The 21,852-nt window shown below is 39.1% G+C and overlaps 4 protein-coding genes across 5 annotated transcripts in view; 2 read left to right on the top strand and 2 right to left on the bottom strand.

Moving 5' to 3' along the window:
* Window positions 1–501: 501 nt before the first annotated feature.
* RpL38 (ribosomal protein L38) lies at window positions 502–2,770 on the bottom strand. Its single transcript, XM_065483865.1, has 5 exons — window positions 2,701–2,770; window positions 2,521–2,546; window positions 2,397–2,460; window positions 2,218–2,340; window positions 502–576 (listed from the first exon to the last, which is right to left on the bottom strand). Exons 2-5 carry the CDS (start codon window positions 2,521–2,523, stop codon window positions 536–538), a joined length of 231 nt encoding a protein of 76 aa, XP_065339937.1. The 5' UTR covers window positions 2,524–2,546; window positions 2,701–2,770; the 3' UTR covers window positions 502–535.
* Window positions 2,771–3,024: 254 nt separating this feature from the next.
* On the top strand, window positions 3,025–6,465 carry RpL3 (ribosomal protein L3). Its single transcript, XM_065483864.1, has 8 exons — window positions 3,025–3,165; window positions 3,519–3,711; window positions 3,887–4,055; window positions 4,443–4,578; window positions 4,945–5,131; window positions 5,388–5,590; window positions 5,929–6,084; window positions 6,263–6,465. Exons 1-8 carry the CDS (start codon window positions 3,163–3,165, stop codon window positions 6,425–6,427), a joined length of 1,212 nt encoding a protein of 403 aa, XP_065339936.1. The 5' UTR covers window positions 3,025–3,162; the 3' UTR covers window positions 6,428–6,465.
* A 3,312-nt stretch (window positions 6,466–9,777) lies between these two features.
* Window positions 9,778–10,716, bottom strand: LOC135939415 (serine/threonine-protein kinase Nek8-like). The gene is made up of 2 exons (XM_065483780.1): window positions 10,255–10,716; window positions 9,778–10,195 (listed from the first exon to the last, which is right to left on the bottom strand). The coding sequence occupies exons 1-2, from the start codon at window positions 10,713–10,715 to the stop codon at window positions 9,844–9,846; spliced, it is 813 nt and encodes a 270-aa protein (XP_065339852.1). The 5' UTR covers window position 10,716; the 3' UTR covers window positions 9,778–9,843.
* Window positions 10,717–17,336: 6,620 nt separating this feature from the next.
* Window positions 17,337–21,852, top strand: part of LOC135938562 (cardioacceleratory peptide receptor-like) — a 49,959-nt gene continuing 45,443 nt past the window's right edge. The window contains exon 1 of one of the 2 annotated variants that reach the window (XM_065482260.1): window positions 17,337–17,529. The gene's annotated coding sequence lies outside the window, so the exon portion shown is untranslated. The remainder of the gene's footprint in view (window positions 17,530–21,852) is intronic. The other variant, XM_065482259.1, reaches the window with a different exon arrangement.

Here is a 21,852-nt window from a genome sequence, read left to right as displayed (position 1 = left end):
ATCTATATTAAACTATATTTTTTGTTTAAGTTTTAATTTAACTCAACTTACTGCACATCAAATAAAGAATTAAGCTCAAAATATTTGGTTTAAAATGCCAACACCTAAGATTTAATTGTTTCTATTTCTCAAGCAAGTCAAGAAAATTGCCATATTGAGTTGATTTTTGTTATCAATATTGTCACTACACCATAATATTTTAAGATATCATGCCAACATCATTGAGTTAAACTTACCATTATCTTTCATTTTAAATTTATTTCGTGATATAATCATTGAGCTTCTTCAGGCAATCCTTAACAGCCTCTAGTCATTTATCCACTTGATATCAGCCATGCTATTGAGACGCATAAAATAATTTTCAACCGAAGTATGAGTGCGATTTAATTGATGAATCAATTGTTTTTAACATTACAAAGAGCCGAACAACTAATAAATTTACAAGTGAAATGATTTGAAGGATGACGCTGTTTTGGAGTTTCATTAAATAACATTCTTGAGATATTTTTGTAATTATTTATTGTAAGAAAAACACCTAGCTTCGTTTGGACTTGTTGATGTCCTTCACTTGAAGGCCTGCAACAAAAAAAATGACATTCAATTAAAAAGGATGTATCTGTATAACGGGTAATTAACACATTTTAAGCTATCAAGTTTCAACTGTACACTCTTTATAGGACTGTGTCCTATTAAATTTATTTAGTTCATTAAAGGGGATAATAATACTTTTTTGCTTTTTTATCCCTGTCCGAGGACCGGGAAGGGCGCGCACTGTACTAGCATGAATGCTGAAACCCGGGTCCCAATAACACCGCGAACGGATAACATGGACGCACAGGGACCCAGTCCACTGAAGGGCCACTTGCCTCCGCACCAAGGACTTTTTGAAAAGCTTGACTAAGGAGAGTAGAGACTACTCTCCTTAAGCTTGACATTCATCCTGTGATGCCAAATCACGCATGCTGGAAAGGTGCAAACCAGCAAGTAGCGAGCTGGCCTAAAGTTATACTGGTTGCAACGCATGCTTCTTAACTTCGGTGATCTAACGAGAACCGGTGTGCCCAGCATACTGCACCCTACTTCCTTACAATCAAATTCCTCTAAAACCAACACCAGCCATCATCAAATTGAATTTTTTTCCAATTCCTGACATTGAAATTGAGAAAAGAAAATGGACCAATGAATTTAATTTTTTTTAAAATTTGTTGGTAGCTTGCAATCATGTCTGCATGAAGTATCTATGTAAACCCACAAGTATAACGATTTTTCTGTACTTCTAACCTAAAAAATGCAGCAATGTATGATAAATAATTATGTTATATTGTTATTAAAATTATATTAAGGTTATATTATTATAAGATCCGTAAGATCCTAATTCCAAACCATGAAATTGGCGCAGACAACAGATAAAAATGACAATAGCGTAGTACAACAAACCCTTGTGTGCATCTTACACGAGGCAGTAATAATTTTTATGGTATTTACCAATTTGTCATCAACATTACCAAGTCATTGTCAATATAAAATGGTCAATAATCATTTTAATCATAGAGAAGCATAATATAAAGCACGGAAAAATTTATCAATTTTTTGGAATGAACTTGTCAGCAAATAAATTTCATTCGTTTTACATAAATGAAAAGTTCATAATACGCCAAACAAATTTTTATTTCTTTAGTAGTTTATACTCATCCAAGCCACTAAACAGTACCGTTTTTATCACCCTTAATTGTTAAGCTATGCTCTACACTCGCAATTCAAATTTAAAAGCTGGTGAGAACTGTTGTTTTCAAAACTAATTAATTTACTGTACAACATACTAATTAAATCAACGTTCCGATAATTAAGATTAGAGATGCCAACCTCCCAGTTTGACCCAGATATCTCAGGGTTTATTAGGATATTCCGCGAATCTGTTTTTGAAATTTAAACACAGGAGGTAATAGGGATCTCCAGGTTTAAACCTGACTGTGAGTTATCTGGCACACCTAATTTTAGTAATGTAAACAATGATAAACAGCCTTGACAGTTTGCACAAATTAAAAAAACTCCCAAACCAGAAATTGATTGGAATTATTGGCCACTCTCTGATTCAACTAAAACAATAGCAAAAATCCAGTTTGAACTCTCATTGCAGGCCATATTATTGTTAAAAATGTTTCATGTATTATCTACCGTAATCACATAATTTATTGAATCGTATAAGTGAGCACTCACCAGGAGGCAAAGACTGTCGAACTTTCTCTGCCTTTTCTTTGTCAGTGATAACAAGGGTGTAGAGAAACCTGCTGCAGCGGATCTTCATCTTGGTGTTATCCTTGTTCCTTTTGATGGTGACGGCTAAACACATTTTTTTCAGTCTCGGTAACAAGCAATTCAGAAAATATTGATCTTACATTTGGCATCCTTTTGATTCCTGGCAATAAGCAGGAACTGCTTGATTTCCTTAATTTCCCTTGGCTGCAAAATAAGAAGAGTAAGTTTAGTAACTGAATGACAACAACACACTGCCATGCTCACCATTTTAGAAACGTTTTGTTTGGATCCTGTAAAAATTAAAGTACGGAATTAATTTCACATTTATTTGAACATGTGTGAAGAGAAAATATATCAGTATCAATCTGAGAGGTTAAAAATTGGAAAATGTCAATGACTTCAGCAGATGATCAAAGATTTGGAAAATGAAATATTTTAACCTACCGCGGTAGCGTTTCACTTGCTCGCAAGAATCGAAAATGACGATGATTGATGATTATGTGGCAACGTTGCTGTGTGGTGGGCGCGGTAAACGCTGCTTGCACGCCGTTTTATCTAGGCTTGGTACCTACGTACGCCATCTGGCGTTGAAAGATGTATCCAACATTTTTTTGTTGCGCATTGAGGCCAACGTAGTAGAGTTTTATATTTAGTTATTTCAGTTTCATTTCTAAATTATTAAGATATTATATAAGGTTCTATATTATAACATTTAATAAAAAACACTCATTCGAGGTAAATTTGTTTAATATTTATGAGAAATGTGAAACAACACACAAACAATAATTATGACATGTTAAGTTGCCCACTTGATAATGTCGGCCATGTTACTTTTGCCACTCCACCCCACCATTCCTCAACAAGGCATCATTTTTCTCAGTCATTTGAACACCGACGACTAACAAGATGGTACGTATTTTAGGGCAGCTCTCAAATCTTGAATTATTTCAGTCATCCTCTCCCCATTCTATTTCATTTTGGCTTGAAAATAATTTTCATTAATGTTGTTTTAGTATTCAATGCTTATTTGTTTGCTATATTGTACGAATTTTGTGGAAAATACGAAAGCCGACAGACTTAGACAAAATGCCACGTTTGGCGGTCTCCCGCATGGTTACATCCGAATAGGTTTTAGATTTTCTTTGCTAAATCATCTATTTCTAAACATCTACTCTAGTAATATTGTTGAAGCCACTTAAGTTTCCGAGTTACATATAATTATGGAAAATTGGTGAACTAACTACATGGAATTGTGTGTTTAGTCGCATCGTAAGTTCAGTGCCCCTCGTCATGGCTCGATGGGATTCTACCCCAAGAAGCGTTCACGCAGACATCGTGGCAAGGTGAAGGCTTTCCCTAAGGATGACCCTAGCAAGCCTGTCCATTTGACCGCCTTCATCGCCTACAAAGCGGGCATGACGCACATTGTCCGAGAGGCTGACAGACCCGGCTCAAGTAAGTTGAGACCACGTGTCCCACGCCATTGGCTCGTTTCATGATGAACTCTCACATGTGTACAAATCTATAACTATGAAATTCTTTAAGATTAAAGACGAGCGGACTGAACCACCTAATTTTGTTAAATTGTGAATTGATGCAGGGCGTATTTTAAAATTTAATATGTTTTCAGAGGTGAACAAAAAGGAAATCGTGGAGCCTGTCACCATTTTGGAAGCGCCGCCAATGGTCATTGTTGGCATTGTCGGCTACATTGAGACTCCTCATGGCATGCGTGCCCTGAAGACTGTTTGGGCTGAGCATTTGGGAGAAGAGTGCCGCCGTAGGTTCTACAAGAACTGGTGAGAATTTTAAATTTTGCCATTCGTTATGGTGCCCTAGTCAGTTTTTTCTATCCCCATTAAAATATTTGAAGAAGTGTGGGTTAAGTGTTGAATTTTGCAATGATGAGAACAACTAGACTTATGCATCGTTTATGGACACTGAGATTCCTTGATGAGACGTCTAGGGCGGTCTGAGCATTTTTTATGAACTCCCCAAGTGAAAACTTATCTTCGAACAGCCCTTATTAAAATCGCAGGAAAATTAAATTACAACTTAAGTCCTCCTCTCGCGACTGCGGTCCCGATGAGGGCTTTGTTGCCTGCTTGCGGCTGAAGAAGCCGAGCATTCATTGGTCTCCGCTCAGTGTACTGATGAGACCATGTGTGCGCCCTTGACCAAAACAGGTACAAGTGCAAGAAGCGTGCTTTCACCAAGGCCTCCACCAAGTGGAAGGAGGATATTGGCAAGAAGGAGATTGAGAAGGACCTCAACAAAATCAAGAAGTACTGCACTGTCGTCCGTGTCATTGCCCACACCCAGGTGTGTATTCCATTTTTAATCCATCGTGTGCTAAGTATTGTTGGAAGGATGCTTGGGTGATGGCGGCGACCGCCTGGTTGCAGTGGTTGCTGCCTGACCCTGTAAGTGGTCGCTGGAGCTGCTTGTGCAGTCCATTCCCAACCGCAGTGTCCGAAATTAAATCCTTACTCGCCTTCTGGCTGAGGAAGGTCGCGGGTATATTCCTTGTGGTCCGTTAGTCCATTGGGCTGTGACGCGTGGGCAAAGGCCATACTCTGCGACATTTTCTAAATTCCATTTGATAGTTTTTCAAAGAATTAATTAAATTCACTAATTAAGGAAGATATATATTTTCTTTATTAATTATTTCTCTCTTCCTGTTTGCAGATGAAGCTCCTCAAGAAACGCCAGAAGAAGGCTCACATCATGGAAATCCAGGTCAACGGAGGCACCATCAGCGAGAAGGTTGACTGGGCTAGGGAGAAGCTGGAAAAGCCAGTTCCTGTTAAGGCTGTCTTCTCTCAAGACGAGATGATTGATTGCATTGGTGTCACCAAGGGTCACGGCTACAAAGGTGAGTTATTATTCTCTTAAGTGAGCTGGTTACAATCGTTTGTTTGGTTATACCCTGAAGATTATAGCCAAACCAACGATTGATCTTAGTCATTAATATGTCGAATACACTAGTGATGAATGTTCTAAGTGCAATTCTGAATTTCTATTTTGAAGAAATCTCTAGAACTGCTGCCTTCCTTCTGAAAAAATTGAATTCATATTTCTTGGCCAAGTTTTATCACAGATAATGGAACAATCTATTTTTATGTTCACAGGCGTGACTTCTCGTTGGCATACAAAGAAGCTCCCCCGTAAGACCCACAAGGGTCTGCGCAAGATTGCTTGCATCGGCGCGTGGCATCCTTCCCGAGTGCAGTTCACTGTGGCCCGCGCTGGTCAGAAGGGCTACCACCACCGCACTGAGATCAACAAGAAGATCTACCGCATTGGTGACGGCATCTACACCAAGGATGGCAAGGTGAGAACTTATAAAATAACACCCATTTTTTGCTCTTCCCGCAAATTTTAAGTAGGATGCTTGGGTAATGGCGGCGACCTCCTGGTTGCTGCTTGATCCCGAGAGTGGTCGCCGGAGCTGCTTGTGCAGTCCATTCCAAACCGCAGTGTCCGAAATTAACTCCTTTCTCGCCTCCAGGCTGAGGAAGGGCGGGGGTATATTCCTTGTGGTCCGTTAGTCCATTGGGCTGAGACGCGTGGGCAAAGGCCATATTCCCGACATATGTCTTATTTTTTACATTCTCCAGTCAGTGTACCTTAGGTTTTCTAATTCTAACATTCTTCTTTTTTAATTTGCAGGTCATTAAGAACAACGCTGCCACGGAGTACGATCTCTCCGAAAAGACCATCACACCTATGGGTGGCTTCCCCCACTATGGTGAAGTTAACAACGACTTCATCATGCTGAAGGGCTGCTGCATGGGATCGAAGAAGAGGGTCATCACTCTGAGAAAGGTAACTTCACCTTGTCCGCTGTAGCATCTCTTAACTTAAATTTTCAATGATGAATAATCAGAGCCAGTATATCCCTAACTGATTTTTTTGATGCTTAATGATAGGACTGAAAGTTTAATGCTTAATTATTATTTCTTCAATTGTGTGCAGTGCATTAATGTTGAATTTTATGTTACAGTCACTCCTGGTGCACACCAAGAGGGCTGCCCTGGAGAAGATCAACCTCAAGTTCATCGATACCTCTTCCAAGTTTGGTCATGGTCGCTTCCAGACCCCTGCCGACAAGTCTGCCTTCATGGGACCCCTCAAGAAGGACCGTGTCAAGGAAGAAACCAAGGCTTAATGGACTTTTATCAAATAAATTTGATAGCCACGAGAAAATGTGTTTTATTATGTAAATGTGACAGCTGTAAATAATATTAAAATCAAAGTTGAATTAATCTGATGACTATTGCATTGTTCTAATCAAATTGTGCCTGCAATACTCAAAAGGTCAAGATCAAAAACCTGTTAGTGGATAAGCCTGAGATATGTGAACAAATAATATGCATCTTAGAACCTATCAACATTAGCTGAAAGCAATAATTCACTAAAGTTCTAAATGAAAGTTGCTATTTAAATGGGGCATCAAAATGCATAGGCAAGGCAGAGCTAATTGTAAGTCAGCCAGATTAACTGCTATGCTATTAGGGAAGTGAATAAACTTGAATATAAATAATAATACATTTTTGAGATGAGGTATGTCTCTACCTTTACTTGAACATTGATCGGTGGTTTTTTATTAAAGCTTTAAAGATATGATAGCGTGATTTAATCATCTCATGCACGTGATATGTTTCATACGACATGGATATTTCTGCGCGTTTTAAACTATCGAAGAAATAAGGCGCACAAGAAGCTGCAGTTTATTTTACGCTCGGTCTTGTAATAACTGAAGACAATTATCTCAAGTCAAATATAGCTAAAAAAATCGAGATAATACGTTGCATTTTTTTCATTTCGAGTAAAAGAGCGCAAGGCCTATATAGATTTAAGATTAGCTGAAAGCCAGAAAGGCAAAGGATAAATATATATAGGCCGTTTTAAATTTATTTTCCAAATGTAATAGTGTCTGCGTTATGGTGATAATCTTAGAGCCCCTGAGCGACACTCATTTTAATTTGCTACTGTAGTCGGCATAAATATGAATTTGAAGCTGCTCAGTTCTATGTTATTAACAATATTACAGGCTAGCTCGCGCGTGGTTTATGACCCCCTGCATCAGTTTTTTGTCAGACCGCGCGAAGAACAAAATTTTATACCGTTAGGAATGCAACCCTTTTAAAGGAAACCTTTAAAGACTACTAGACTTATTGGCGAAGGAAAATATTCAGGGAAATTTTAGCTGTAACTTTAATTTGATGTTATCATTTGACAAAATTCCCTTCGGATAGTTTCTCTTCAACTTTTCAACTTTTGGTTTACAGAAAAAGTGAGTACTGTGGATCAACAAAAAAGAGGACGCATGCTAGAATAAATTATTTCGCACGCTGACATGCCGCGACGAGCAGGAGGCGCAAAATTAATTTAGTTAGCAGCAGGCCCCTTTAAAGTTAATGAGATAAAAAAGGAATGCGCGCCACACAGCTCGTTTCAAATTTATTAATGCTCGGCTGCGGCACTTTACATTCGCGTCGAATCGAATAAATATATAAAACCCATAAAAAGTGACGGAGATTCGTGTCTGCTTTCAAGATTCTCCGCGAAATTCCCTTGCGAATATTTTTTTGGACAGCAAAAAGCATATTTCGCGCGCGGCATTTACATCTAAATTGCTGACAGCTAAAATATGTATGCCAGCTTGACGTTTCAGAGATGTCTCCAATGCGAGGACGGGTCTCATTTCGTAACTCTCGCACCAGAAAACGTCAATAAAATATCAGATATGCGGGAGTATAAATTACGCAAACAAGACAGTTAATTTAATAGCTAGAGTTTTGCAATGATTTCACTAAGAGTTAAACAATGGTGGATTAATTTAGTCACTTGGAGTCGTTTTATTTGTTGGTATAGATTTTAAATGAAATTTGTGGTCTGCTAATTTGACATAATTTGAAAATTTTCTGCAAGGTCAGCTAAAAAATGAGTACCCGTACAAATCAGGCGAAATTTTTTTGATGCAAAAAAGGTTTAGTAGAAATGCCAGACTAGGTTCCCTTCCTCCTGGTCATATAGACTCATGGGCTCCGGGAAATGGGGGACGGGAAGGTTTGAGATCACAGACAGTGTACTTATTCATTCTATATAGGAACTGTAAAGAACACAGACATTCAGGAAATTTCGAACCGATTTGATAGCATTATATATATCTGCCTTGTGGCTTGTCACATTTACAACAAAAAATGTATAATATATCACTCCACTTATTTCAAACACTATTCAGAAATGGGTTAAATCTTAAATCCCGATTAGTGAGATAGTGTCCATTATAGTTTTCTATAACCTTTAAACAATTTTACGTATTATTGTAAAAATTTATATAAATCAATATTCCAATTAGGTCAAATTTTGAACAAAAATTATTTAATTGCTTTTAATGGTTAAGTTGCATATCTTTGTTAAAAAATAATTTATGTTAATACTAAAATGTTTTTCTAGAGCCAGTGTGAGCAACTAAGAATATTGTGACAAGTGATATGCAGAAAGAAATTTTAAGTGAAAAGAAAAACCTATTTTTGGTTGATGAAAATCGTAGAAACAACTTTGGAATTAATTTCAATTTAGAAAAAAATCCCTTCCTCTGTCCCATTAAAAAGCAATCTTCTAAACGACAGAAGAGGCGTTTCTGATCCTCATATCGTTATTCTCGGAACTAATTGAGATGTAGAACAAAAGAATAAATCCAGGATATTTCTTCTTCTATAGGCCTACAAAATAACGTCATAGTTGCACTTTATGTATCGCTAAATACTATCCGTCCATTCAAAGACAGACAGAATATATGATAATTAATTGTATGTTATGGTGCATAGTAATTAATTATTCGAACGATTGCATTTTCACACCCATGTGAGTCCTAAAATGGCAATGACGTCGGCCTGCATGTTAATAAATTTCCACCAGCGCGACCCGCATATTACTTCACTTCTTGGTGTGTATCTGCCGTCTTGATCGCTGCGAACGTTAATAATCAGCAATAAAGGTTCACGCTGCATGGTGCTATTATGAAGGTGCACACGCTGCTGCCAGAGTTAATTGAAGCAATAAATGTCATCTCTCACTTTGCTATATTAGTATTGAAAAAGGTCAGTGAAATAATTTGCATCGATGCGGGAAGTTGTAAAGGCAAAAGGGTTTAAAAAGAGAGCACTGCTTGCATAAAATAATGAAACCAGCCGCAAAATCAGCACTGGTAGATTATATATGATTATTAACTAAACCTTGGCACAATTTTCTAAAGCCCTAATTTTGTGACAACTATTTGAACGCTAATGTCCGTGCATTTTATAAGATCAAAAAAGAAAGGAAAATAATAAATAATATATGTTGCCCCCACGCCACACATCATTGAGCGTCAGTGGCACAGTCAATTCGAGACTTAAAATAAAAATGGGAATTTGATTTAATTTACTTCACAATTTAATTGAATTTATTAAAGCTTATTGGTCATAAAAGTTAAAGACACCAGACAAAAATTATTGCAGATAAATAAATGGACTTTTCCAATCAACACATTGCTCTAAAATTCAATTCATCACCTCACTAGAAATATTCCTCCACTTAAGCCCGCCCTAAGGTGCAGGCAAGTCTGACTATTTCGACTGCCACCAGGGGACACGCAGCGCACGCCCTGATTCCAACCCTCTCAGACGGCTCAGGGTGCATCATGTCCTTTCGCAGTTGCCTGAGAATCTCAGAATACTTTTGGGCATCCGGTGGTTTGACCTCGCCGCTGAGGATCTTGATGGCCAGTCCTGGCACCGAGGTTGCATGAAAGGGTCTGGTCAGGGTCATCATTTCGTAGAGGACGCATCCCAAAGCCCAGACGTCGCTTTTGCGTCCGTAAGCCTCGCCGCGACACAACTCAGGGGAGAAGTACTCAGGGGTTCCCACAATCGAGCCTGAGCGGGACCTTAAATATTTTTATATATATATTCTAATCGATCCAGAATTTTAATTATTAATTTTTACCTGCTTGACTCCAAGAATTTTGATATTCCAAAGTCTCCGATTTTGATGATGGAGTGATCGGCAGAGAGTAGGCAATTTTTCGGCTTGATGTCTCTGTGCAGCACCTTTCTCGAGTGGATGTGCTCGACAGCGATCACCAACTGGGCGAACAAGCGGATCACCTGCTCCTGAGGTAGGAGATTTCCTTTCCGACCCTTTAGGTAGTGCCACAAGGAGCCACCGGCCATGTATTCCATGATGATGAACATGCTGTTTTTTTGCATGAAGCGGCCGAAAAAGCGGACGATCAAGGGGTGATTGAAGCTTGAGACGACTTTTACCTCCTCTTCGGTGATCTCAGGTTTGTCCTGCGGCTGGATTTCTTTAAGCACTAGCAGGTTCTTGTCCGATTTGCGGTGGCACAAGGTCACAGTTCCGAAGGCTCCTCGTCCAATCACGTCTAATTCAACGAAATCCTCCATAATCTGCAGAAAAAATAAAACGATTATATTTTTTCACTTGAAAACAATGGTATCAGGAAACCTTGAATTATTGTTCTCTGTGATTAATGCGACTGATCATATGCCAGCGAATAATTTGTCATGGAAGAATTTGTGTCATTTTTTGGAAATGCGCACACATGGGGCATACATATTCCGCATTATACCTGATAACCAAAGACATTCCTTATTGCAGAGAAATGGCATCTGAAAATGAAACATCGACCAAGTTTTTTGTTATTGTTGCTTTTTTATAAAAATTAAAAAAAAATCACACAGGGAGTTCTGAAATGCGTTGGAAATAAATACAAAGTATAAGATGCACAACAAACACGTGTATTTATTTTGTTAATATATGCTTATCTTTAATGATTACGAATTTGAACTTTTTTTATTGAAATATAAGGAAATTTAGATGTTTATGAGGCAATGACAATTGCTTTAGAAAGCAGTCCCTTTTTGCTTGAAAACTCACAGTCTAATTTCTGAGAATAATGTTTTCCTTACTCATGAATAAGGACTTGAAAAATTGAATTCACGACTACTGCTCATAAAATATGTGGCTCTAATTAACTGTTCTCAAAGGTAACCGCTTACAGGCAGACTAATTTGCATTAGCATCACGCGTGCTCGAAGAAATAAATATAATACACTTCAAGAATATAAATAGCGTGTCCCTAATACAATTTTTTGCCTTTTTTTCTGAATTACGAATGAAATTGATACAATTCGAGCCGGATAACAATACTTTATTTATAATACAAAATTTCGCCGACGAAAATTTCTCTCTGTTGATAATAATTAGCCCTTTTATTCCTCAACTCTATGGTTAAAATATTTCAATTTTTTGGGTGGATCGAGTCACTGATGTTTTAAAGCAAATTGCAAAATGTAAATATATAGCTTAAGTATATGATGAATGTAAATTGTTGCACACATTTATTAACTTTTTCAGGAAAAGTGTCAAAATTGATTTTGCTATCTGTTCATTACCACTAGATTTTAAACTCCCTAGTAAATATATCATCGTCAGAAATCAATGTCCACACACAAGAGTCAAAATTGTATTCCAGCATCCAGCAGGGAGTAAGTCAACGTGCGCAGCAGCAGAAAGAAGCGCCGTTTTACCTGCTGGCAAATCAGATCTGTTCACTATTTAATACGCACATCAGCGTGACAGCTCAACATGCAAAATTCCATCTCGCAAAATGTAGCTGGCGGCGATTGAGATGAAGAAATAAAGAAAGAAAAGCTCTGTAGAATATTATCGACACCGGCTTATGTGTACCAATCAGACGCCTTCATAATTGAGATAATTGCTCGGCAGACCGAATTGTGACAGCTTAAGGATGCAGGGGAAACGGATGATAAATGAGCGTGAGGCGTCGAGTCGTTACGCACACACAAAATATGGAAAGAGCTGCGTGGAAAGGCTCCTTAATTAAGAGATCCTATGCTGAGCGAACAAAAATAATTAAGCGACTGGAGTTGAGAGAAACGGAATTTCCAGCTTGGCTAAAGTAGCAGAAAGAGATTGACTGGAGATTAGAATTTATGAAGAAGTGAAGCGAAAACAACGAAGTTCGCTCCGATTTGGAATTATAGTAAAGTTGCACACACGCGATCAGATTACGTGTTTGAATGCACACTCATCATCGACACGACGCTAAATGCACGATACTCACAATTTATGGCACTTGTGCGAAAACTAGTTATTTAACTCATTGCTAGTGCGTGCGCCCTTTTCTCTGCTCTCGGTTAAAGGCGTGTCATTTTATTACGCCCTTTATTAATTTCTACCCGTGGGGAAAATAGAGCAAATCAATTTCCACCTCACAACAATGGTCCCGTTTTTCATCCTGAAAGCCCGTCCATGCAGAAAAACGTAGCTAATCCAGCACGTAGTGAACTATCGATTCTCTCAGCGTTATATTAAATCAACAAACTCTGAAGTTGAAAATAATTATGCTCCTTCTTATTATTCCAATGACGCTCGATTTGAAGGCGCAGAATTTTGTATTATATACCAGATTTCAATGAAAAGAGTAATTGTGAGATCATAAAAATCTTTTTCCTTGCCACCGCTGTTGAATGTAATCTAAAAATGTCAAAATGTAATATTTTTTCAATATGTCATTCTTGGCATTGAAGTTGACCTAGTGACATTTTGACAATGGATATTCACACCGTAAACGAGCAGTTTTTTTTTATTTTTAATCACGAGAGCCAGAAGCTGCTGCGCTTGCTGCTGTGAAACAACGTGATAATAACTCCCTTTTGTTCTGCGCGAGTGAAAACGTGTCGCATGCAAAACGGCAGCGCGTGCTCGGCGGGTCAGCAAGCGCGAAAAACACGGCGCCTGGCTCTCGGCCGACACTTGAGTTGCACTTTATTTGCACACTGCGGGTGCGGGTGCACTGCACACACATTGCCACGCTGCATTCCGCGTTTCATAACTAACTGCCATATAATATAACAGCTGCAGCATTTTGCAAAATATGATCGGTGCAGTAAAACAATCACACACGCCCCGCAATGTTTTCGATTCTGCATCATTGCCTTTCGACTTTTCACTCTCTCAGTCAGTTGTAAAAGTACATGCCGTTGATCAATCCTTGTAAGCTATAATTGGCACCCAACGCGTTCATCGTCGTTACTAGAATTGCACAATTGAGGTGCCATCATGAATCATGCATTGATCGTTTCTTGTATTTCAACTTCTCAAGAATTAATTTCAATAAGAATCTGTGAATCGAGAAATTGCTAGAAATGATTTAAAAGGCGGTATAATTCATGCTTGAACATTCTATGACAAAAAGTGGCAGAAAATAATCCATCGGCAGCTGAATAAGTTCAAGCGAAGCGAAGCCAGAATTTGATTTGATTTTAGGCGTGATGAACATCAGATATTAATCGATGCAATTATAGCTGTAACAAGATCACTTTACACAGCGTAATAGGCTTGCGATATGAAAGACCAAGTGAATTTTATGGCTTATAGAAAATGCGCATTGCGGGAGAGCCATAAATTACATTTTTTGCCAAAGAATGTGATAAAAGTATGGAATTCGTAGCAATGAGATAAATTCCATCCGCAGTTTTTGGTGCACGCCACTCGAAAAGTCACGTACTGAAGCCGCTTCTCCAATATTTTATTACGCGCAGCATGAGGAGCGCACAATGCCTGGAGAGTACAGGAGGAAGAATTAAAAACATTTTATCTCCTGAGAGATGCTTATTCTTGACAATGAGGCTTGATACAAAGAAGAAAGGCAGCTGGAGGGGGCCAGGGAGGAAAAGTGATTTATAGCGCGGCCAAGTGAGTGCGCAGGGCATTTTCTTTGAGCGCACACGCGGCCGCGAAATGAAAGGATGGCGGGCGCTAATTCCCTGGTTGAAAAGCGGCGGAAAAAAGATGGCAACAGAATCGCGAAAGCAGCGTCCCGGGGATTAATAAATTCGTCTCAAGTGCAAATCCCGTGAGAGCAGCTTGCATGACGACAACACGCACGAAGTAAATTTTTCCAGGTTAAAGACAAATCGATGTAATACCATCAAAGTAGAACATTTTTTCATGTCATATCTCGAAAATTCATGAGCTGATAATGGATTTATGGCAAAAAGGGTGTAGACGTTCCCAGCAATCTTAAGCCAGTTTAATGAGCAAAATAGACAGTTTTAGGCTTCTGTGATGGTTTAAATTGTTTTTATGTCAGACGAATTAAATGCAACTTCCTCGGTGTGTAGCGAGCTGTTGATTTTGCCATAATTCTACAGAAATTTCCTGCTCTACTAGTTTCGACTACTGGTTGCAAACCTAATTAATGAACTAGAATGGAAGCATGGGTTTCAAGTTTCGTCTCAAGTTTCCTTGATCAGTTTAACAGTATAATTAAACTACCTAGTCTTATAGGAACATGTTAGTCGGTTGTCAGTTTTTAAACGTATATTCACTTATTAATTATTTGTTGGATTTTTCACGTGGAATCAACAAGTAAAATTATTAAATCAGTAAAAAATTAAATGAAACTTACTTTTATAATGCCTGGAAATACTATTCCTTTCGGGAAACCGATAGAAACATTAAAATGATAGATTTCTAAGCCAAAAAAATATGCTAATCGATTAAATGACCTGATATCCAAGATCGAAACAAATTATAGGTGGTTCAATTGAGTTTTAGCAAATAACTTTCAAGGTTTTGAGACGCTTTGCAGCTGGATTTGGCAATTTATAACGATTTTGGATGGTTTAAATAGCATAGATCAAACTGCATAATTATTATTCATTTGAAGCTATATCCGTATATATATATATATCCCATATGCTCATTGTTAAAATAAAACGTAAGTACAAGCACATATAATCTTGAAAAAATAGTATAATATATAGCCTCTTATTACATATGAGGCACGTGTTTGGGATTTTCGAATATTATTTTTAGATTACAATTTTTTCTCTGCATTAATGGCTTCAGCCTCTGAATTTAAGCAATGACAAAATTGTTGCAATTTTTATGCTGATGCAACAAAAATTTATTCATATTTTATGCCCCTCGTATGCTGCTATAAAATGAGTCAGTGTGAGCAACAACTTAGCAACTATATTCGCACTGTAGTTGGTTGGACAGCCAGGATATAACTGCCGACTTGCAGATTTCGCATCTATCACGCATGACATGTGACACACAATTGATTCCATGAGCAGCCAGCGCCGTAGTGCTATATAATAAGAAGCAAATAATAATAATAATGACATCTATGAGGTCGCAGGCTGTCAAGGCTGCTGGGATATTATGTTTTATTGGTTCAGTTCGCGCAGTGTTCGCACCTTCTTTCGACACGTACGCACCGAGTTGGCCGTGCGAATTGGCCCCATTATCCGCTGCACCAGGGACGCGGACTTTTCTTCCACTCGCTGACGCAGTTTTTGCCGCCGACGCAGCTAGAATGTGCACGCGCGGCAGCAAATTATTGCGAATTTGTTGTGCAGATGATAATAAAAAAGTCTTCCGACGTATAATCTGCAGAGAGCTCTCTACCAGAGGATGTAGCGCGCGCTCAATTCAATTCGCGCAAATTTTCCGCGTTTCCGCTCTCATGCAACTAAAAAGCCATGTCGAGCAGCAGCACAGGAGAGATCACTGCGACAGAATTTCTATTTGCATCCTATTGCGAAAATCCTAGGATTGAAGCAAACGTGATTTGATCAAGCACACAATCCTTAAAAAATTGCATATTTTATCAGAGTGTACGACGTATTTCCGCGTGATATTGAGATATTGCGCACTTTCTGATCTTTTCATTCTGTTAAGACATCGAACTTGAATGAGGAACAATCTTGATTTTTCCGAAACCCAGCAACTATATAAATTAGGAAGTGGCATTTTAAGTTTTTAGAGCTGAAAAAGTCAATCAGTGTTGTGAGGCCACGGATTTTACGAGTTACTTTATCCATTAAAGTTATGCTCAGCAGCAGTAGACAGGCTGAACCTTTCAAAACTCACCTGCCGTGTTGAATCTTGTATGTTTCTTGAGGAGCCGAAGCAGCCAACTTATCGACGTAAATTTTCATTAATTTCGCTTCACATTGCGAGCGACAGGAGCAGATTTTTTGGCCTCTGCTGCGAGACGGTCACCGACCTGCTCAGCAAGTGACACTCCTGAAAAGTGCGGATAATGTGTTTAAGCCGAGTGCTAGAGAATCAACTTTTTCCTGCTTAATATGGCACGTGGAGACTCTCGAAAATCCGTTACGCGAAAAATGAGCTGTAATGTTCAGAGAATAAAATGTCAAGAGGCTATACATCTAACTCTATACCCCGAACTATTTTTTGCAAGTGTGTTTTAGAGCTTATAGTACAAGCGGAATGGAAACAAATTGTTAATCTTGCCAAAAAAGCAACACAATTTTGCTTCGGGGAACACGACAATTGAAATGAATTCTAATTATTTATAATTATTATCTAAAATATACTTTTATTTGGTGAGTTTTCTTTTATTCTTCGGCTCAATGTCAAAAGCAACCAGGCAAACTTTACGTGTTTAATATTTTGTCATTCCATTTACTTCTTGAATAATCTTTTTTTAAATTAAAAACGGTATTTTTAATCAAAAACATCTGAAAAGTTGGGCGGCGCCTTCTGTGCTGCCATATTATAGAGGGCACGGACCGACTAAACTCACAATCAAAGTTGGTCTGACCAAAAAAATCACATCTATTAACAATATTACCTGTCGTTTTCTTTGGAATTTTAATTGCCCACAGGTGCACACATTATAGCCGCTCGGACCTTCACTGAAAACATAAGGTACACGAGAAAGTTTTGTTTAATAGCCCTTGAAATCTCCAAATTCAACGCTTCAAAGGAGCCACTGACACTTCTCAAGATCAGGTCACACAAATTGTTTTAATGCCAAATTAGTGTGTCATAACTTTGCGGTTTCCGATAGATGTTCACATCGTCGGCAGAGTGTCTGTTTCCAGAGCAACACAACGCTATTTCTCTATGCTTTCCTGGCTATGGTGTACGTGTTTTGTGTATGCACTCAGAGTGGTGGTGGAGCGGCAGGGAGGAAGGAGACGCTGGTGCGCGAGTCCGTGGCGGCGGCGGCGGCGGCACCGGCCCACGGAGCCAGTCTAAGAGGACGCGGTATAAGCTCAGTCAGTCGTCGTGTTCGGCTCGGCTCATTCGGCACGACCGATCCCAGCTCCCGATACACACGCTCGCGCGCAACCTCCGGGCCTTCTCGACTCCGCGCGCGCGATCTCGATATATTCACTTTTTGTTCGCGAGGTAAGTGAACCTGTCGATTTTACGACGCTTTGATTTATTGCTCGAGTTCTTGCATGTGTGTCAGTTTCCTCCCTTGTGATTAGTTCCGGGCAGTGAATTGGACACTACTGATTAAACTCGGTTTTTGCTATCTCCAATAGTTGACCATTGTCTCGAAGTTAAGTGTCTGGAGTAAATTGAAGAGATTGGTTTTCGTTTGCGATACAACGGGATTTATTTTTTATTACTTCTTTTTATTCGTGTGATAAACTTTCGCATGGCATCAACTTCAAAACTTTTTAATTAATTTGTTTTTGAAATTTCGCCGAATTTTTTTTGTCTTCTGTAACTCCAGGCTAACTTTAGAAATCGATACTCTTCCGTATGACTGGCATTTATTTGATTTCTTTTGGAAAAAACATTAAAAAAATATATAGACCTTTGAAAGGACTACCAGGTCTAATAGCGTCCTTTGGGAGAGAAAGTCAAATATCTCTCTTCCTTTCCACGCTCTCTGTTTGCAGACAGTGCTTTGACTTCACAGAGATCAAAAGTGAATCGCGCATAAAACTCGGACGGCAAGTTGATTTGTTTTTAGCAGTAGGACCAACTCGTAAAAATTTGCGAAACGAGGCTCGACGACGATAAATTAGAATGTTTTTCATGATAAATGAAACCAGAGCAGAAATCAAAAGTGTGTAAGCAAAATAAATATTATGGTGGATGAAATTTACGCATGAAAACGAAAACTTAAATAATAATGAATCTTGGGTCAGACGCGAGAAGAGGGTCCGCCAAAAACAACAAACGCGCTTTGGCAAATTTTATTGCGGCCAGACGCACCATCATCTTTGTGTGCGATTTTCGCAACAGCGCAGAGACTTTTGCCTCTCGGACTAACAGGTGTTGCCTACTAAATTTATGCAAAATACCTCCCGTCCGCTGAGAGCATTACACTGTCGCAAATATTATAATACGTATACACTTATTCTTCAATGCTGAAAATTATGGAATGGCCCGAAAAGCAAGTGAGGTGTCAAAAAGCTTCTCGTACCTGTAGCCAAAACGTCTTTCACTCATCAGAAAAAAACATCTGCTGAGCTTTTTCCTATCCCTCTTTCCTTCTCGTTCCTCTTTTCAACCCTCACGGGAATTCGTGAGGGACAGGAACTTTTCTCATTTTCCCACTTTTTGTAACGGTCTTTATTCAATTTGCACATTTCGAATTTTTCGCTCAAATCAACGCTTCCAATTTTGGCACGCATTTTCTTAAACGGCTCAAAGAGCTCTTAACGTGAGAATTAAATTTTAATATGAATTATGCTTGCTCATAAAAACTCATTTCAGACTGTCCTGTTGATGACAGTGAGTAAATGGAATCCACCTCCATTATAATGAACGGCATAATGTTATGATTCACATTGAAACTAATTTGCAAGTTTAAGCTACGATTATTTTGACGAGAGTTGATTCATGCATATAATCGCCGGCTATTAAATTCAAGCCACGCCTCCGATGCTCTCAGACATTTTTATTTCATTCAAAACAATCTTACTCACTTCCTCACAACCAAATCAAAACCCAATTAACAAATAAATCTCAATTGTTTTGGGACCTTCCCAGAAAAAAGAAATCAATAGCTTTTCGTCCGGAAATCCTGCTGCAATCCTCGCAACGAGCGATCTTGAAAATATGTATGTCTATTAGCCGATCAATATCGCCGACGGCAGATCGGAGCCATCGTGTGTCCGAATTCCAGAAATAATGTCTGTGCTCTCCATAGCCTTTAATAACAGCTGCAGAATGCTAGTCCTCTGTTTTTTTGTCTATTATCCTCCTCTCATGCACCACTTTGCGTCGATTTACGATGACGTTCGGGCGTAAATCGTCGGCCAAAAAGAGAAGGCGGCGGACACGGCACCTATCTAGGAGTGGAGGTGTTTATGTTGAGCGCGTCAAATGTCGTAAAATATGAATTAATTGTGGTGCGGCGGTCTCGGGAGCGAAATTACAAGACGTAAAATTTAACGGCGCGGCAATAAAAGCGGAGTCGCGAGGCCCACGACGCGCGTGATAAGGGCGCGAGAAATCGGCAGAATAATGTACGATGAAAGCTCGCTGATTAAGATTATTCTGGCGCCGCGCCAGTAAATAATGGCTCCGTCTGAAAAGATGCGTACAAAAACTAGATTTTGTTTGGCCCAGCGGGCGGACTTTTAAACTTTTATGCCCGCGCGCGGCTGCTAAAACGAGATTCGGACCAGCTTGCTGCTGGACGATGGTCCGGCGGCACGCACGTATATCTGAAACAACTCGTGCGTGCGGTGAGCGCAGTGTTGAATGGCAACGGAATTTGCATGGTGCGAAATCCCCTACGGTCGTCGGGAGATGTGAAACCACCTTCACATGACAATGCTGACAAAATCTAGATCTTTTTCTTCAGCTCCAGAGCGTCTAGAAATATTAAACTCTGATAAAAAATGTCATTTGGTTTATTGCACTAAAAAAATTTAATTCGCATAAAAAGATTTGCGTTCAATAAATCAACCAAAAATACGTTTACTAACCAATATCACAAATTTCATGGGCGACGAGCTCATATGAGATATTGTAGTTTTACTCAAAACTTCTTGCGAGCGACAGCAAATGTTTGTCAAAGGATTTATGAGTGAGCTTCTTTGGACTAAGCTTGAAGAAAGGAGCGAAAAATGAGGGTAAACACGGTTGTCTCTTGAGATTTCTGCATGGTGAGGAGGTGCCTAGCACGCTTTGCCTTTATTGCTTCATTGGAGGAGATCTGGCGAACATCAAAGGCTGCGAGTTTATTGCGGAGGAGAAACAATAAAGGTCACGTCTATTTTTTGCAATCAGAATGCCCAATCAAACTGGCGTGCCTCAGCTTTTTACACACATAAACATGCACATGACGCACACCCTCGACCTTGTTTGTGCAGTATCCCGTAACCAGATATTGCCAGAGACTAAATGTAATTGTCGCGCGCACACACACACACACCGGTTGAAACTATTTTCAAATAATTTGTAATGTAATTTCTCATATAACAGAAGGGTTCTTTTTGACAGCAGCTAACGATATTTCATTTTCTTGGCATATTTTATTGCGGTAATTAACTCCCCAACAATTTATCCAGCAGAATTTCAACCATGTAAAATCATTACTGTTTTCTCGAAGCAACGATTATCTACGAAATGAATTATATACTCACCTCTCCGGTTATAACGCGCTAATTAAGATTCGCAATAAAGTTACGGTCGGGCGCCAATTTGTACAACTCGCGCTGCAACAAACGATCATAAATTTCTTTGGTATACAACTTTCGAATTAAAATGAATTGCAGCAAAAATTGATAAAATTGAAGACGTCAAGCACCGTGTGTACATAGAAAGGTGTTCATGCAGTTTACAAGAACGAGTCGATCGCCTGCAGCTCTTCATGCGCTTTTTCTCCCAGTGATAAATTTTTATTACCATGGCCAACCGAATCTGAAAGAAAAGTACTTATATCATAGGTGCCCTTTTGCTCAAAAGAAAGCAACTCGTGATAAATTGTTCCTCTTTCACTTGGGTTTAGCACAGCAATTACTTATGCACGCGTTGGAGCACTTGAGTCCCCTGAAGGACAAAACAAATTGAATTCGTTGCTGCCAGGGATGAAAGCTCCCCTTGAAAAAAATACAACATTCAAGTCGAATATTTGTTACAGAGCGCAGAATGCCTTGTAAATTTGCATTTTAAACCATTACATATTATGAAGCTACAATAAAGAGTGGGAATAAATAAAAATAGTTACTGGTTTCCAATTTATTGCTTCCTTAGTTCATCTGTTTTATTATTTATTGATATGTATTTTTGGCTGCATTTTGTCATCGAAGCTTAAAAATAATCTTTTCGTTTGCTCGCTGTAATCATAGCCCGCAACCCGGCAAAAAAATGAGACGGATCCAATAAATTTTGACGATCGCAAACATTTTTTTTTTGCATTGAAAATATAGGCTGGTGATTTATATGAGTCTTCTCCCCTCGCGGAGGTTATAAATCTGCAGCCAATTACCGCGCGGCGGATATTGATTCGCACATTATCGTTCTCATTCAGCGCCTCCGACGCTGCCAATGGATTTAAAAGAGCCTTTTGACTCTTGCTGTCAAAACACCCGTCGAGCCTCCATTATCTCTGCAGAACATTCCACTGTCCGAACAATGTCGTTAAGTGTAGATATTTAAATTAATAACGTGCCTGGCGGGCGCGAAAACACGCACACTATTCAATTTGCGGTTGTTCAGAGGAGACGCGCGTGGTTCGCACCTCCCTTCGTTATCTCCGAT

This window comes from Cloeon dipterum, chromosome 3 (assembly GCF_949628265.1).
Source record: "Cloeon dipterum chromosome 3, ieCloDipt1.1, whole genome shotgun sequence".
In the NCBI taxonomy this organism is placed as follows: Eukaryota; Metazoa; Arthropoda; class Insecta; order Ephemeroptera; family Baetidae; genus Cloeon; species Cloeon dipterum.
Note: the sequence above shows the minus strand (reverse complement) of the source record. Positions and strands in the feature narration are given on the sequence as shown.

Excerpts from the sequence above, each read along its gene's own strand:
- RpL3 (XM_065483864.1), top strand. Across the intron at positions 4,579-4,944 it reads GTGTCATTGCCCACACCCAG|ATGAAGCTCCTCAAGAAACG; the intron begins GTGTGTATTCCA and ends TCCTGTTTGCAG. Across the intron at positions 6,085-6,262 it reads GGGTCATCACTCTGAGAAAG|TCACTCCTGGTGCACACCAA; the intron begins GTAACTTCACCT and ends TTTATGTTACAG.
- RpL38 (XM_065483865.1), bottom strand. Across the intron at positions 2,341-2,396 it reads GAATCAAAAGGATGCCAAAT|CCGTCACCATCAAAAGGAAC; the intron begins GTAAGATCAATA and ends AAATGTGTTTAG. Across the intron at positions 577-2,217 it reads TCGACAGTCTTTGCCTCCTG|GCCTTCAAGTGAAGGACATC; the intron begins GTGAGTGCTCAC and ends TTTTTGTTGCAG.
- LOC135939415 (XM_065483780.1), bottom strand. The coding sequence starts at position 10,715 with ATGGAGGATTTCGTTGAATTAGACGTGATTGGACGAGGAGCCTTCGGA. Across the intron at positions 10,196-10,254 it reads AAATTCTTGGAGTCAAGCAG|GTCCCGCTCAGGCTCGATTG; the intron begins GTAAAAATTAAT and ends AAAATATTTAAG.